Raw genomic sequence first — 16,575 nt, 5'->3', positions numbered from 1 at the left:
CACTGTCCAGACAACAGTCAGATAAATACAAAATAAGTAGAAGGGGGTGAACATTAAGTCACATGGTATATTTAAAATGATTTATATCCAGAAATTGTTTTTCTTTTCCAGATTATCAATCTATATATACTGATTTGATAACCTACAGTAGGTCATATTTCTTTATTTTATGCAACAGTCTTTGGGGATAGCAAAAAAATATTACTTCTTAGAGACCGATAAGCTTGACAATATTTACCCTTTATAAAATAACACAGCAATTACTTTATTGATTGCAATTTTCACTTAGCCTGTATACACTCATTTAATATCACTTAAATGAGCTTCCTGGCTATAGATGCTATATTTCAATATTTCTACAGGACACACACACACACACACACACATATATATATATATATATAAATATATATATATATATATATAAATATATATATATATATATATATATATATATATATATATATATATATATATATATATATATATATATAAATATATATATATCTATATATATATATATATATATATATATATATATATATATATCTCTAGAGTTTCTAAACATCTGGACATCCCTGAGACATAGATGGGATAGTTTGTCAAGATGACATTTTAACATTTGCAAATGTGGAATTGAAAAATTTACATAACATTGCTGGGATGGTCCTGACAATGACACCTTGTGGGTTGGAGAAGAACTGCATCCTGAAGGAAAAGCAGAAAGAATTCATATAACATTTGTAAAAACAATGCCTTGCCTAACATGTACACCCCTTTGGCTAACTCCACAAACAGAGCCAATGTCTTAGGCTATGGAGCACACGGGTAGTGATGGGCTCCGGCGTAAAAAAAAACAGACGCCGGCTTCAAAAACAAACGCCGGCGTCAAAAACGAGAAGCCGGCGCCAGTTTGCGAATTTTTCGGCGTTTTGCAAATTTTTCAGCGAAACGCCCGGATGTTGTCAGCCTGCATATTTGTTCAGGCTAAGAGAAGCAGATCTGCTCAGTGTTCCTGCTCCATTGATTTTAATTCAATCAGCCTGTGTGTGAACCTCTGAAAGTAAAGAACCACTGCATTTATATTATTCACTTAATAAATTGTTTGTGTGTTTTATACCTTTTTCTCCCTCTCCTGTAGGTATTCTGCTCCAATCACTGTTCTCTTTTCCCTGGTTCGGAACCAGGGAAAGGAAAACGGTAATCTGAGCAGAATACCTGCGGGAAAGGGGAAAAGTAAAGATCTGTAAAACACACGACAGCATATATACTGTTAGATCAGTGAAAGGTATTCATGGGCAATAAATTAAGATGTTATAGATAGATAGAGATCAAATGTAGAGATACTACAATGAATTAGGATGGGTTGTAAATATTCCAGACTAATTTTCAAATTTTTTTTATGGTCAAAACTGTCAAATTCAACTAGGGTATTATCCAAACTCGATTTGAGGTTTTTTTTAAAAAAAAATCCAAGTTTAAGATATTCCATTTTCATAATGAATTAGTGAATATTCGCATTTCAAGTAAAATTAAATTTGTGAGTTAAAAAAAATTCACATGAATTCGAAATTGAAATATTCATAAATGTGCCTTAAGTACAAGATATGTTTAAAAGGAGAGCCATCATATAAAGAAAGAAACACCAAGGGGCACATTTACTAAGCTCGGGTGAATGAATAGAGTTTTTTGTGCTCCTTGACTATCAAATTGGCGTAAATTCACCTGAGTAGAATGATTCGAATAGATCGAGCGTGACTATCCGCCCATTCAATAGTCGAAGTACGGTCTCTTTTAAAAATCATTTGACTGCCTACTTGCCAGATTAAACCTACCGAATTGTTTTAAAAGTCCCATAGGTTTTTTTTCTAAGTTTTTTATTGAATAAAAAGGCATTCGATCGATCATTCAATCAAATGAAAATCCTTCGATCGAATATTCGATCGCTCGTCTATGCGGCCATTCGAATTCGCGTAAATTCGCCCGAATATTTGATTCTATTCCCCAGTTCAATTTCGAGAGATTTAACCCCTCGAAATTCGACCCTTGATAAATCTGCCCCCAAGTAGTAGTTTAATAGTTTAATAAATAACTTTACCATAACTATTATTGCTTTTTTAATTCTATATTTATTTAAACTGTATTCCCAATGCAAACAAGTGGTTCACATGTAGAAAATACTCTGGCATCTTTGTAAAGTGTGTAGCCTTTAAATATACACCATGCTAGTTAATGTTTTTGAACTGAAATTAGTTTCATAAGAGCAGGGTCTGATGCCTTAACTGATGCCAATGCATCAACACAGTGTACAAACAAATCTGTTTATTAAACAATAACTGGTTCCTAAGTCAGTTCCTAATATTATTTTCATGCTGATTGCAGGTGTATCAGTACATGCATGAAACCATTCCAGTAAATGGATGCCCAGAATTACGGGCTCGTGCTACAGCCAAGGTAAGGCATCGCATTCATATTCTGAAGATATCTAGGCAATGATTATGTAATTGATTGTACATGTGTGTTACAGGTATTCTCGTGTGTACAGTAAGATGTAGACATCAGTTTCAGTCCTGAGTCTACCACCAGTACAACTTGTCCAGGTAAAAAATAAATAAATAAAGAAAAGAAAAGAAAAATATTTTGCTGTTGCAGAAAGAAATGTGTTGGAAAAAATCCAGTTAAAAAAAAACAAGTTTGTGTCTTGGGGATGGAAACATCCTACATAAGACCACAAAACTTTGACTATGGACAATGTTTATTGGAAATAAATAGCTGGCTTTAAAATGCAATATAGAATCAAACAAATTCACTGTTTTTACATCTCAGAAATGCATGAATAATATTAGATAGATAGGTTTAGAACTGCAGAGTTTAATCAGAAGAACAGAAATGCCGCAATTCAGAATGGAACTAATTGCTAATTGCTTCATAGAACATGCCCTATAAAATGAGCACACTGTTTATATCACATGGGATGTGTTGTCCCCACATATTTTGGACTGGCACCAGTGCAGCAAATCAGTGCTTTTTTAGATACAGATTCTTCCTACTCCCATTACTTTCTGTAATGGAAACAGTCTATGACATGTATTGTGTTGCTACTAATATACCATGTGTGACATTAGGATAAACCTGTCAGGCTCCTTTTACATATGTAATAAACATAATTTGTAGGAATTCAGTAGAACACTATAGCCTTTCTACTGATGTTTTCATAGAGCCAGACATGAGCAATTACAATTTATTAAGGGAAAACAAATTTAGGAGCAGATTTATGTTCATACTGGGTAATCCACAAGGTTTCACAGCAGTTAACTGATACCTGCCATAAGGGTATCCAAGACTATAGGAACTAACTATATAAGAACTGAGCAATGGAGCTCAAATATTATGAAATAATGAGGGCTCGGTAAACAATTTAGGAAACTTCACACCATTCAACAAAATCTTCAATCCAAAGGATAAAATTAACTTTTCCTGTGATATGTATTGTGCATCTTTCCGACCAGTTAAAAGCATATACCAGATCTATTGGCTTGCTTTGCAGAATGCATTACTTGAAGAATGGCTGTCAAACCTTCCAAAAAATCTAATATTTTGTAGTGTATTCATGCAAAATAAATGGGCAAAATAGGGCTTAAATATTAAAGGAAGTCACACACAATTAAATAATGGATGCAAAACTACACCCATTAAAAAAGTCAATGCACATATGCCCATATGTAATAAAAGCCACTAAGTTTGTGAGTGGTAACCCATATAAACCAATATGAGGTTTGCTTTAAACAGGTGACAAGGAAATACTGGTTAATATGAGCTACTGTTCTTGGGCAAACTTAGTGGCTTTTATTACATAAACCCCATAGTATTTGGGCTTACTTATTTTCCTCTGAAGGAGCAGGTGACATCTATCTGCAGGTTGTTCTTCACTTAGATCATCCAATTCAGTGTGCTTGGCTGTAAGGAACTATTGTACTTGCATCTTAACACAGTCTTGATTTGCCCATAAAACATATTCCCACAGTTTAACCAGAAGTCTATTATATTAGCTGTATCATCTCTATCTTTTCCTTTCAGACTCTAGAGGCTTTACATATCAGTTGAGCACAATAAGACCTTCTTATCAATCCTACACAAGGTAGTTAGGTTACACCATAATTAGCCTTTACATGTCCCACAGATAAAAAATAAACCATTTACGTTTTAGCTGTAATGCTGTTTGACCTCAACAGATATATTTTTTATTTTGTTCACAAACTGCTTACAAAGGTTATATTCCCCTCAAGGCCTCACACTCGCTTCCACATTAATATATGCTGTCACTCTTGTGCATTTCAGCTGTAGCGGGCATGGGGTCATATAATAAAGATCGAATTACAAATAGCAACTTTTTGTATGACTGCAATATGTACACAATGAACAAAATTGCAATATGACATTGAAGTTGAAAATGGTACAATGTTTGCATGCAAAAGCAAAACAGAAAATGTAGCAGGATAAAGGAGACAGATTGAGCAAACTGTAATGGTGAATTATAACGATGTTGGCAGAATTACATTTCATTGAATGAAAAGGGGGTCATGATGTACCATGTCTAGCTGAATACACAATTAAAGCCCATTATAATTGCAGAAACCTCTTTACCCTCATAATGCAGTTTTTTCCCATAAATTTAGCATAATTGCAGTTTTCAGGGGGAGATGTGCCAGCTGCAATTGCAGGTGGTGCATTAAAATTAGCCATGTTGAGCTTGCATTTTAACAAAAATTTGTCACAATTGCATTGAAAAGTCAGATTGGCATCATTTCTAGAGCAAGAGTGACATATGCACCCAATTCTTTTGATGCAACTGTATTGATGAAGCTGCTGTAGGAACATTGGGGTCACTGTCTGGTTTGGAGGTGACAGTAGCTCCAGGGTGTACACAACAGCATGTGTCAGTAGGTGACAGTGGGTTCAGTTCCATGCAGGAGGTTGGCAGCAGCTCTGGGTGCAACAATATGCAGGCTCACATTGAAGTACTTTTATTGGATGGGATTTTTATTGCACCTGACTTTAGGGAATATTGCGATGCAGTCAATGTTTTCATACTCAGCTTATGAAACAGCAGTGCTACTACCACCATTAACCATGAACTTTGCTATCTCTTTACTGAAGTTTTTTTTCTCCAAACTGAAGCATAAGGATACACTGTAAAAGGGTGTTTGTTATTGTGCAGGTCTTCCACTTTCTTAGACAATTAAAGCCAAAATGTATTTAACAAAAAAAAGTCTAACGTGGACTCAGGACTGGAAGAAAGAAAAACAATTTTTGATGAAACCACAGTAAAAATTATTGGCTTGCATTGCAATTGCTTGTTTGAGAGTCTTTATAGAACCTGGATCAGGGAAGGAATTTTAAAGGACTTAATTGTAAAAAATGTGTTGTTAAAGTCTGTGCCATATGGAGAAACAATTATAAGACGCATACTGAATGCACAAAAATGAGCCAAGCAGATTCGCTGAAAAGCTGTAGCACATATTGTTGAAAATATAATTAGCCAAATATGCTGAGCTGAAAGAGTTGGTCAGTTTCATCTGCATGAGACTATCTGCTTTCATTACAAACCATCCCACATTTCTCACCCCCCCCATAAAATCTCTGTTTTTCATTTACCAAAAAAACAAAAACTAGTATTATCTTGTGACCAACATGGATTTATACAGCTAAGTTACCATCAAATACCAGGTGGTTTCCTTAAATTGAAATCTATAGAAAATAACATTGCCATGTTGGATAATGGACTATCGGATAATAGATCTCATACCTCTATAAATGTGTTACAGTACAGTTTATACACATCATACCTATAGTCAGCTGGGCACCTGCCCATTCGTTTGTAAAGCATAGACTCAACAAGTAGTTGCAATGTTCTACCACCCATAACAATTCTGTTGTCAGATGGGTACTTTTGTGGACATTTTTGGTTATAACCATTATTCAACTGTTCTATTGCAGGCAACCGTCGCTGCGTTTGCTGCCAGTGAAGGTCATTCTCATCCCCGGGTAGTGGAGCTGCCAAAAACCGATGAAGGACTTGGCTTTAATGTTATGGGAGGCAAAGAACAGAATTCCCCCATTTATATTTCTCGCATCATTCCAGGAGGAGTGGCAGAGAGACATGGTGGACTCAAACGGGGTGACCAGCTGCTTTCTGTCAATGGAGTGGTACGTTATAAACAATTTTCCTTTTCAGCTTGGCATGGGTACATTTCATTCATTCTTCCCTTTACGTTTAGGTTTATATGAATGAGTTATTTTCATTCTGATCTACACAAGATAAAAAATAATCACCCACAACATGTAGAAAGTTACATTACTTATCTGACAACCTAACAGTGATTGATAGTTACTGATCTGATGGGATACCATTGATTCTAAGGTAAAAAGAGACATATATTTTTTAATTCCTTTTATTCCACAGGGCCATAGCCAGAAACAATTTGTCTGTAGCAAAGCACTGCTGGCCATGGTAAGCAGCATAAAAGTACAGTAATAGTTAACATAACCCACAATGATGTAAGAATAAAATAATATATTTTCTTTGAAATCTGTAGTTTTATATATGAATCAACAAACAATCAGGTCCTGAAAGGAAATAAATCGAATCTCATGGGATAAACAGCCCATAACAGATTTTACTTTGTCCTTATTTATTCAACAAAATAACAAAACAACACAAAGAAGTCATCTGTGATAAAGTTTCTAAATTCTTAGTGTGTCTATATGATTTAAATGGAGTTTCAACAAAATAGTGATAAAAATAATATAATTTAATACAATGAAGAAAATTCGAAGCAACTTTCCAATATAGGTTAATTATAAATGATGTATTCTACATTGTCCAGTTACCAATTCTTTCCTATTCAAGTCGTCCTCTTAGTCTATTGAAATGGGTATTTTATTAAAATGCATATTTTATATATTTTCTGTATATATATATATATATATATATATATATATATATATACAATTTTAAAAATGCTGTTGCACACAGGGACTGTTAAATCTATCTTTGTAGATATAATACTGGCAAAATAATAATAATGTTGGCAAAAGGGCTTGTTACACCATTATATACATAAATGATTTGTATAGTGCTTCAAGCTCCAAATTGTAAATTTTTGAGGGTTTAACTTACCCAATGCATTGGGGGATCCAGGTGCTCACACCTTAAGCCTTCAGCTCAGGAAGGCACTGTGACAGAATATCAAATGAAAAAGGTTGGCACAAACTGGATCACTCTCCACGATTTAGTTAAAAAATGTATTTATTTAGAACAGCAACATCCCAAATGCCTATGATTAAGTGACCAAAAGGCATTTGGGATGTTGCTGTTCTAAATAAATACATTTTTTAACTACATCGTGGAGAGTGATCCAGTTTGTGCCAACCTTTTTCATTTGATATTCTTGTTACACCATTGTAGTGTGTGCATATGATCCTATCAATATACTTTATATATATATATATATATAACAAACAAGGGAAAGTTGTGCTCACCACTATTTTTTAAAACCATTAGGCAGGGGTGCAATGAGGGTGTGACCACAAAATACATATAGTCAACTACAAGAGGTCCTCTGCACTCAACCCATTATCAATATATTTAAGACAGAGACATTTTGTGCATACTGCTACTAAAAAATGCCTTACCCTTTAAACAACACAGGGATTGTTTGTCCATATATTGCAATATATTTAAGCTGGCCAACTACGTCAAAGTCATCCCATATCTGGCCAGTCCTATGCTTAATTTTCATCTGATTCATTAAGAATTCAATTGCTTAATTATACATTTTACAAAGGGACTAAGTTTTACCTGCAACTTACTAGCTGCTTTCAAAGTGGGTCAAAGGGTTGAGTGCAGAGGACCTCTTGTAGTTGACTATATATATATATTGCAAACAGCACGGACATAGTTCCCTGATTTATATATACAGTATATGTGGCAACAAAGTATATTACCGCTAGAAAGAAAGTGAATAATACATCCTGTGTTTCATGTTCACAAAGGAATGAACAAACATGGCAAAAGAGCAGATCATCAGAAACTAGTCTGTTCTCATTTCAAGAAAAAAGAGATTTGACTTTTTGAAGCTGGTTTTTCACATCAGACAAATGCCCTGCTGCTGATTTAAGTTTCGAGGAGAGGTCTAAGTAGACTTTTAAATGAGCAGCTGTACAAGTAAAATGTTCTTGATGATATCACAAGAGGGACATATCAAAGTAGAGCCTGATGATATAAAAGGGATGGAGAGACCCATTTGCAGACTTGATTTGACTCTACAAAGTACACTTCCATAACCCATCTTCATATATCCATCCCTTTGCTAGGATGTTTGAGGTTTTATCGAAACATCTGCATTAAGAATTAACCCCATTATGTATGTATTCAAGTTCCCAGCAAAGTTTGCTTTCTATTTCCTACTCCATTAAAAACAACAATACCTGCTTGTGCTTATAGAACTTGTTACTGTAATGTGTTTTTTTTAACTAAATTCCCATAAATCAATTCTGCACACTCAGGTATGCCCAGTTTTCTGACTAACAAACCTGCATAATGTACATCCTTTGTACAACAGGGCAAATCATGGAAATACTCTGAAATTGGCAGGTTATGTTAAATGGCTTTTTTTTTTTTTGGTACCCTTGGTTCTTTTTTTTCCTCTTTTTTGGTACCCTTAGTTTGCTTGAAAGGTTTTAATCCAATTGTATTCATTATACAGAGTGTAGAAGGGGAACATCATGAAAAAGCAGTCGAGTTGCTTAAAGCTGCAAAAGACAGTGTGAAACTGGTAGTGCGATACACACCAAAGGTGTTGGATGAAATGGAAGCTCGTTTTGAAAAGCTGAGGACTGCTAGACGGAGGCAACAACAGCAGCTATTAATTCAGCAGCAGCAGCAACAGCAGCAACAACAGCACACACAGCAAAACCATATGTCGTAGGTGAGAGATTTCATTGCTTTCACCTCTTATGAGAATGTGGAAATTAGAAAAAGTCAGCGCTATCTGACTCACTACTTGTCAGTGGATACATTAATAGTTTTTTGACAGGAGGGCTAAATATAAACATCCAAATTGAAATGTTGTGACCCTTATTTATAAAGAAACATAAAATACCATTGACGTTGACTTTGATAACAACCTTAAATGCAAGACTATAGTGAACCCCTGTTTTTAAAGACAAATATTCACTTTAGAGAAATAGACAATCTTTAAAAACAAAATAAAACAAGAGTAAGTTGAAATATACAATCAGAACAGTGAAAGACCACCTATTCTGCACTTTGTGGTACTTAGCAGAACTTTGCATTATGCCAAGAACTGACCCCTTTAGAAGTGATGACTTACAGCAGATCCCCAATATAACACATTAGATGCCATTTGTAGGAGGGTTAGAAGGTGGCAAAACATCCCAGACAGTTTATTAGAAGATCTGTTTAAAAATTGACTTGCCAAATCCATGGGATCCATAACAGGTAAGTATTGTTATGTAAATTGTTAAACTTAGAACTGAAAATATTGGGTAGTATAAATCTAAGACACAGAGGATGCATGTGGGCAAGTTGTTTGTAAAATATGAGAAATAAAGGATTGGCAGTATCACTTTGCATAATATGCCCATTCTTGAAGAAGATGCTTGGGAAGATATATGGACATGAGATCAGAGGAAATGGTGGAGGGGATGATAGCTTTGCCAACCAAAGGAGAGCAGGAAGCATGTGACAACAATGCAAAACTGATCTAGTAAATGTATGCATAGCATTGTAGCTTGGGAATTCAGCAGCTTTTTAATATGGAACCATGAGGAATGGGAAAGATTCTGACATATTAAAATCCATGAAAGTGTTAAAGACGTGTGCTCATAGGTAAAGCCATAGAAATTGAGGGAAGTAAAAACTGTTACAAGGCTAAAAACTAAAAGGTCAAAATATGAACTAGAGGGTATAATGAAATATGCAAAATTTGAATTCTTAATTAGAATCACATTTATTCTGACAGATTTAGTATAACCTATAAGAGACCATGACCTCCCCATACTGTACTTAGCAGCATTGTGTCCTACTCTGCCATTAATGTAACCATAATTGTATACAGACCACAAGGGTAGAATGGCACAAAGGCAGCACAGTGTTTCCAAACAGTTTTTATGATAATGCTCTCCAGCAATAGCAAGAATAAAAACTAAGTAGGAGGCTAAGTACTGTATATGTAATATACCTCTTTCTAAGTAACAAGTACAATTCCAATGCATTCATTTGCTCTCAGATATTTGGTTCTTTCTTATATTTTCAGTTTTTTCTCGCGAAAAAAGCACTGACCTAACCAACAACCAAGAAGCTATTCAGCTGAGCTTCTCCAGTTCAGACGGTACATGGTGCAGGAAACCCAACGGAGAGGAATCATTCGGCAGAGATGTTACTAAGTTTTCCCTACATTGGTGGCCATTTAGTAGATAGCGAGACCTTTTGTTTTGGACTTCAAATATTTGATGTGATCATTTTATTTACTATTGTATAAAGGAGATAAAGAAATATGTTAATGATAAGTTCATTCTATGTAGTTGGACCAGGTTGCCTGGAATCGTCTAGAAACATTCAAAAGCACCACTGTCAGACACTTTGCAATCCAACTCTTGAGAAGTACAACTCCCTCCAGTCTCAGCTAGGACTTGCCATTCATAACTGTTGGAAGGCCATTAGTTTGACCTCCCTACGATCAAAATAATTATGTACTGTATATTGTATAACTGACATGTTGTTTGTAATAAAATTCAATATTTTTCCTTACAATAGTAAGTTATTACATTTATACCGTTTTTAGAGACAGCAGCATCACTTGTGTTTTATATGTTAAACTCGAGCAATGTTCAGTACTGTAGCTGCTGCATAGTTAGGGAAGAGATCTCTTTCTTTACATATAAGTAGTATGTAGCAATTCTTATCATATTATATAAATATATATATATATGAACACATGTATTATCGGTTCTTTCGTGTTCTAATAGATTTTATTTTGTTTTTAATGTTTATTACCTACATATATATATATATATATATATATATATATATATATATATATATATATATATATATATATATATATATATATATATATATGCCCAGTGTTTACAAAACGTATTTATTGTCAGTATTAAATATTTTTTAATTAAATCTGAAGTACTGATTTTCTTTTATTGTATATGCTAAAAAAAAACACAGTGATTTTTTTCCCAATGTCTTGGTTCATTAAGCATGGTTACTGCATCTGACATTGTTCGAGGCGGTAATGCTTGCATTTCAAATAGAACAGCAGCTCTCACTATGGTTGCCTGGGGAAATCTAATTTGTTATCATTGTGTCGTCTTGTTTTTCTTGTGAGTTACATGGATAAATTTAGCACTTAGAGATTACTGCCATTGGATATAAAACTGAAATTGTAAATATTAAAGGAAGTGAACGAATACTATATTATTGCATTCCTAGGTGCGTTTCCTATAAGACAAAGGAGACATCTACCTAAGGGTATCAAGAATTTATAGATATCTCTTGACCTGTCACCCAAAAAATGTATTCCAAATCCTATTTTATCACGTTAGTCAAGCAAAATTAACTAAATTTACACTGTATAAATTATTTGAATCTTGTTTCCATTTGTCTGGAAATTCATAATTATAGCAAGCAGGCAGGAGCCATTTTGTGGACACTGTTATCATCTCAGAGTCTTGTATGTATACCAGAATGGGGGACCTGATGCCCATCTCTATGCCTAAGGTATATAGGAGGGGCAGGCAATATTTGATTGGCAGCTGAGATTTTTAAATAATAATATGAATGCTTTAATAAAAAAAAGAATTTGGATTTCACGTTTAACTTGAAAAGGACTTTTATTAAACAGCTTTTTTTGTCTTGGTGATGGCTGCACTTTAAAAGGATTCTGTCGTGATTTTTATGGTATCGTTTTTTGTATTTTATTACAAATTACACATTGTACATTGCACATAATTCCTTCTACCATTTAAAATGTTATACTTGAACCAATACATGTATGTTTTAGTTGTAATATTGGTGTGTAGGCAGTTATCTCAGGTCATTTGTGCTTTCAGAAAGAGCCAGCACTTCATAATGCAACTGCTCTCAGATAGGCTATTGTTTCTCCTACTCAGTGTAACTGAATGAGTCGAGACTTGGGTTAACCGAACTTGGATTTTACTGTTGAGTGCTATTTCATATCTGCCACTTGGTGTGGAGCATTTTTAGAAATGCAGGTGTCAGGGAGCTGTTATCTGGTTACCTTCCCATTGTCCTGCTGAAGCTATCGCTCTAATTCGCAGTACAGCAGTAAAGAATGACTGAAGTTAATCAGAACACAAACCACATGACTGGGGGCACCTGGGAAACTCACAGCCAATATGGAACCCTTTTGGCGTGCACTCTACGAACAATTCTCTTCCTAACGCGTTTCATGTGATCCCACACATACTCATAGGAATAATTAAACGTTACACACATTTCATTTAAAAAGCATTGGGAGTTCACGTCACCATTGACGTGAACTCCCAATGCCTTTTAAATTAAATGTGTGTAGCATTTAATTATTCCTATGAGTACGCGTGGGATCACACAAAATGCAGAGAATTGTTTCGTAAATAAATTGCTTTTTAACTTCACCACTGCCTGCAGATTCGTAGAGTGCACCCCGAAAGAGTTCCATATTGGCTGCGAGAGTCTCCGAAAGCTGCAGGTTTGGGGCATTGCACCCGGGCCAGGAGTCTGGAGCGGTGAGTGACCTGTATACCATTTAATGCATATTGAATACTGTGAATTAAGCAAAAGATCAGGGGCCTGTGCACCAGTGTATTGTGTATACTTGACACCTGGGAAACTGACAACATGTCTAGCCCCATGTCAGATTTCAAAATTGAATATAAAGAAATCTGTTTGCTCTTTTGAAAAATAGCTTTTTATGCAGGATTTTGCTGGAGGAGCGCTATTAACTGATACATTTTTTTTTAAATGTTTTTCCATGGCAGAATTAAATTGATTACAAGTATTATATGTAACATATTCCAGTAACTTCAGAGAGAATAGTACAAATTGATATATAATCTCCATTGTATACAAGGAAGGAAGAGCTATGTTTCTGAATACACTTGTATAATGTAATCTTTTATTATCATCATTGCTTTTATGGCAAAATATAATTTTGAATGATATCACAAAAGTAATTGCTAATAGGAACATGCAAATTGGAACGTATTTTCAGGGAACTCTGAATTTTTTTTTTCTTAAACCAATGGAGTGCAAGGTGGAGAGCAATAATGGACAGTATGGAAACAAGATCCAAAAGAGCTGAAACAGTTATAGGTATAAATTAGGCAGTAGTGACTTTAATGTCAGTAAGAATATATGCAGAACACGCTTTTGCAAGCAATACGGCCGCCAGCTTATACTCATTTCCTGTAAATTACTGAGTCGTGACTTGCTTGTACAATTACATGTCATTTTTCAAATGCATTATAAGCACCATGATTAGATAATTACTAATGTGGTTTTAACTGTTGCATCTCATATTCTCTAGGACAAGTTTTATATCTTAGAGCATATCTAAGACTATCAGCATCTGTGCAACAGATTATATTTCATGTGCTGCATTTGATTTCAGTGTATTCATTTTGTTTAGATTTTGATATTTCTTTAGTTTAAGGTGCCTCTCAGATTGTAAAATTGTTAATCCTTCTGCCTAAAACTTTTCAGTCCCTCCACATCTATTGTATCTTGGCCTTTCAAGTTTAGATAAATATACAGTATAACCCTGATTTTATGTACCCAGAAATGACTTTTTCCAAGAAATGGCATAGTTTTTATGCATTCCAATACAGGTAAGCATTGTTTCCTTCCCAAATTTTACATTGTCCTGGAGTTTATGCTGAAGTTTTGTGGGAATATGAAAACATAACATCAGTGTCCTACTGTATTGTTTACATTTTGAATATAGTTCATTCTGAACATGGATGAGTTACTCATCATAATATAATGACAGTACAAATGTTACTACCAAGAAGGAGCCAGTAGTGATCTACTGTTTGAAAGCAGGTTTCTGATATACTATTAGACCCTAAAAAACAGCAGTTTAACATCCTCAACAACCAAATTGAATGGGTGTGAGAGCAGGCAACCCATCTTCAGGACGTGTCTCCAAAAAGAATTCCCCTAAAATACTGCCATTGGCTTGCAGCCATCATACCACTAAACCATATGCACCCCATTGCAAACATTCCACTGCCTCCGCTGTTACAAGGTGTAACAGATACACTGAAAGGCTAATGAAAAATAGCAGAGGATGGGGTGCTATTCCTGATGTCCAATAATAAACAGAGGAGCTTTCTAATGTAACTTCACTTTTCCCAGCTAGAGCAACTTTCCCCACACTCTCCCTCCCCCAACACCAGCAACCTGACATCATATTTGGTAGCTTCATTGGACCAGCCAAAAATTCCTCACAGGGGCATAAGTTCAAGTCACTGCCCCCTCAGAGAAAAAGTAGTGTGTTTCCCTCACTTGACTGACCTTCTACTCCTCCCTGTGTGCTGTCACATTATTCAATTCAGTGGGAAACCGGTTTATCTTGTGAAAACTTGTGGGTGAGATTCAATTTGAGATGCAATTCAATTTAGAAAAAGTTATCTTATGGTTTATCATGAGAAAAATATATTGAAGTCTATTGGAAAAAAAACCCAAGTAAGTTAGGAGAGTTTTTTCTCCTCAAATTTAATTTCGTCCATGAGTTTTCACGTACAGTACTAATTCATGAGGTAACTTTTTTCACTGAATTGAATTTGGCCTATGTTTGTTATCTCCACATACTCCTTACTTCTTCTGCTCAACCTACCATTCTGTTTCCCTTTTCATCTCCTTCCATGTTCCATTCTCCCTTCTATCGTCAATCTTCTTCACTTGTGCTATAGTGACATGCTCTCCTTTTTTTCTCCAGCCATATCCAAATCATCTTTTCTCGTCATCTGCTATCTCTACAGATTTCCACCCTCCCCTATGTTTCATTCAATTCTATTTGTAAAAGTAGCTGAGCTTTTTTCTACTCATTAGCATACACCAATGATATTTATCTTAGTAACCAGCTGATATTTCTACCCATAGGGCCTAGCAGTATAATCCTTGGTCATTTCTTTAGTGCATTGCATTACATAACAACCAACTCCTCCACCTCTTTTAGTTCATCTGTCCGTCTATAAAGAATGTAACTATCTACATTTACAGCCCTTTCCCATGTTTCATGAATATATATGATAATAATTTTCTGTACATGCAACTAACTCCAGCTCTGCCGTATCACCCATTTACCCGACAGTAAGGGTTACATTTTTCTGTTTGATAGTCACAGAGTCAGACTTGGTTGGTGGGACACCAGGAAATATCTAGTGGGGCCCCCCACAGGGCTGTCATCAGGGGGGGACAGGGAGTACAGGTGTCCCGGGCCCAGGCCTAAAGGGGGGCACGGCAGTGCTGCAATTTCGAAAGGGTCCGGCCCCCCCTTGACAACGCCAAAGCCGTGCGGCCATTTCCGAAGTCACGATTAGCCAAAATGTGGAAGTCCCGAAAAGCCAAGTCCCAAACCAGCGAAAAGACCAGAAGAAACTAAAACAGCCGAAGCCGAACTCCTGAATTAGCGAAGAGACCCGAAGCCACGAAAATAGCGATCTCCCGAATCGGGAAAAGACCCGAAGTCACAAAAACAGCCAAAATTGAAGTCCTGAACAGCGAAAAGACCCAAAGTCATGAAAACAGATGAAATTGAAGTCCTGAAGTGGAAAATACCCCCTCAGAGAAAAATTATTGTGGAAAATGCCCCCTCAGAGAAAAAGTATTGTGGAAAATACCCAAAGTCACGAAAGGAGGCAAAGTTGAAGGCATGAGTTCAATTCGACTCCACACCAATTTGTGTTTTTTAATGTTTTTTAATCCCCTGGCCATCAATACATTATTTTAATGCTCTAAAGGACCCTGCCACCAATGTTTTTTAAAAAAATATTATTTGGGACCCCAATTTTTTTTAACTTGTAAGGGGGGCCCTGGTCACCAATTCTTTTTTTTAACTTGTAGGGGGGGCCTGACCACCAATTTAAAAAAAAAACTTTTAAGGGGGGCCCTGGGACCACAGTTATAAGGGAGCCCTGACCATCAATAGCTTTTTATAACTTGTGTGTGGGGGGGGTTACCTTTGTTGCCATGATGGGGAGCCCATGAGGTTGTAGCCCGGTGGACCCCTGACATCTCACTCCAACACTGATTATTTCCATTATTTAATGCAGAGTTCAGACATCAGACTTAAGTGCACTTCCCATTAAAGGGGTTGTTCACCTTTTAGTATGATGTAGAGAGTAATATTCTGAGATAATTTGCAATTGTTTTTAATTTTTTATTATTATTGTTTCACTCCAACATCATCTTAAGCCCATCCAATTTCATTTTTGGTCATATATTATTTTAATATATATTTAAAATGATCCTTC

The 16,575-nt window shown here is 35.7% G+C and overlaps 1 protein-coding gene across 2 annotated transcripts in view; it reads left to right on the top strand.

The window, feature by feature from the left end:
* LOC108710248 (protein lin-7 homolog A-like) overlaps positions 1 to 11,103 on the top strand; it is a 32,427-nt gene extending 21,324 nt beyond the window's left edge. Inside the window, exons 3-6 of one of the 2 annotated variants that reach the window (XM_041586284.1) lie at positions 2,383 to 2,454; positions 5,998 to 6,207; positions 8,769 to 8,986; positions 10,341 to 11,103. In XM_041586284.1, coding sequence (XP_041442218.1) covers positions 2,383 to 2,454; positions 5,998 to 6,207; positions 8,769 to 8,986; positions 10,341 to 10,365 — 525 coding nt within the window. In that variant the 3' untranslated portion in view covers positions 10,366 to 11,103. Of the gene's footprint in view, positions 1 to 2,382; positions 2,455 to 5,997; positions 6,208 to 8,768; positions 8,991 to 10,340 lie in introns of both variants that reach the window. The other variant, XM_041586285.1, reaches the window with a different exon arrangement.
* Positions 11,104 to 16,575: the final 5,472 nt, after the last annotated feature.

The sequence above is a fragment of the Xenopus laevis genome, chromosome 3L (genome assembly GCF_017654675.1).
Source record: "Xenopus laevis strain J_2021 chromosome 3L, Xenopus_laevis_v10.1, whole genome shotgun sequence".
In the NCBI taxonomy this organism is placed as follows: domain Eukaryota; kingdom Metazoa; phylum Chordata; class Amphibia; order Anura; family Pipidae; genus Xenopus; species Xenopus laevis.
The sequence above is the reverse complement of the archived record's forward strand: the minus strand, read 5'-3'. Positions and strand labels throughout refer to the sequence as shown.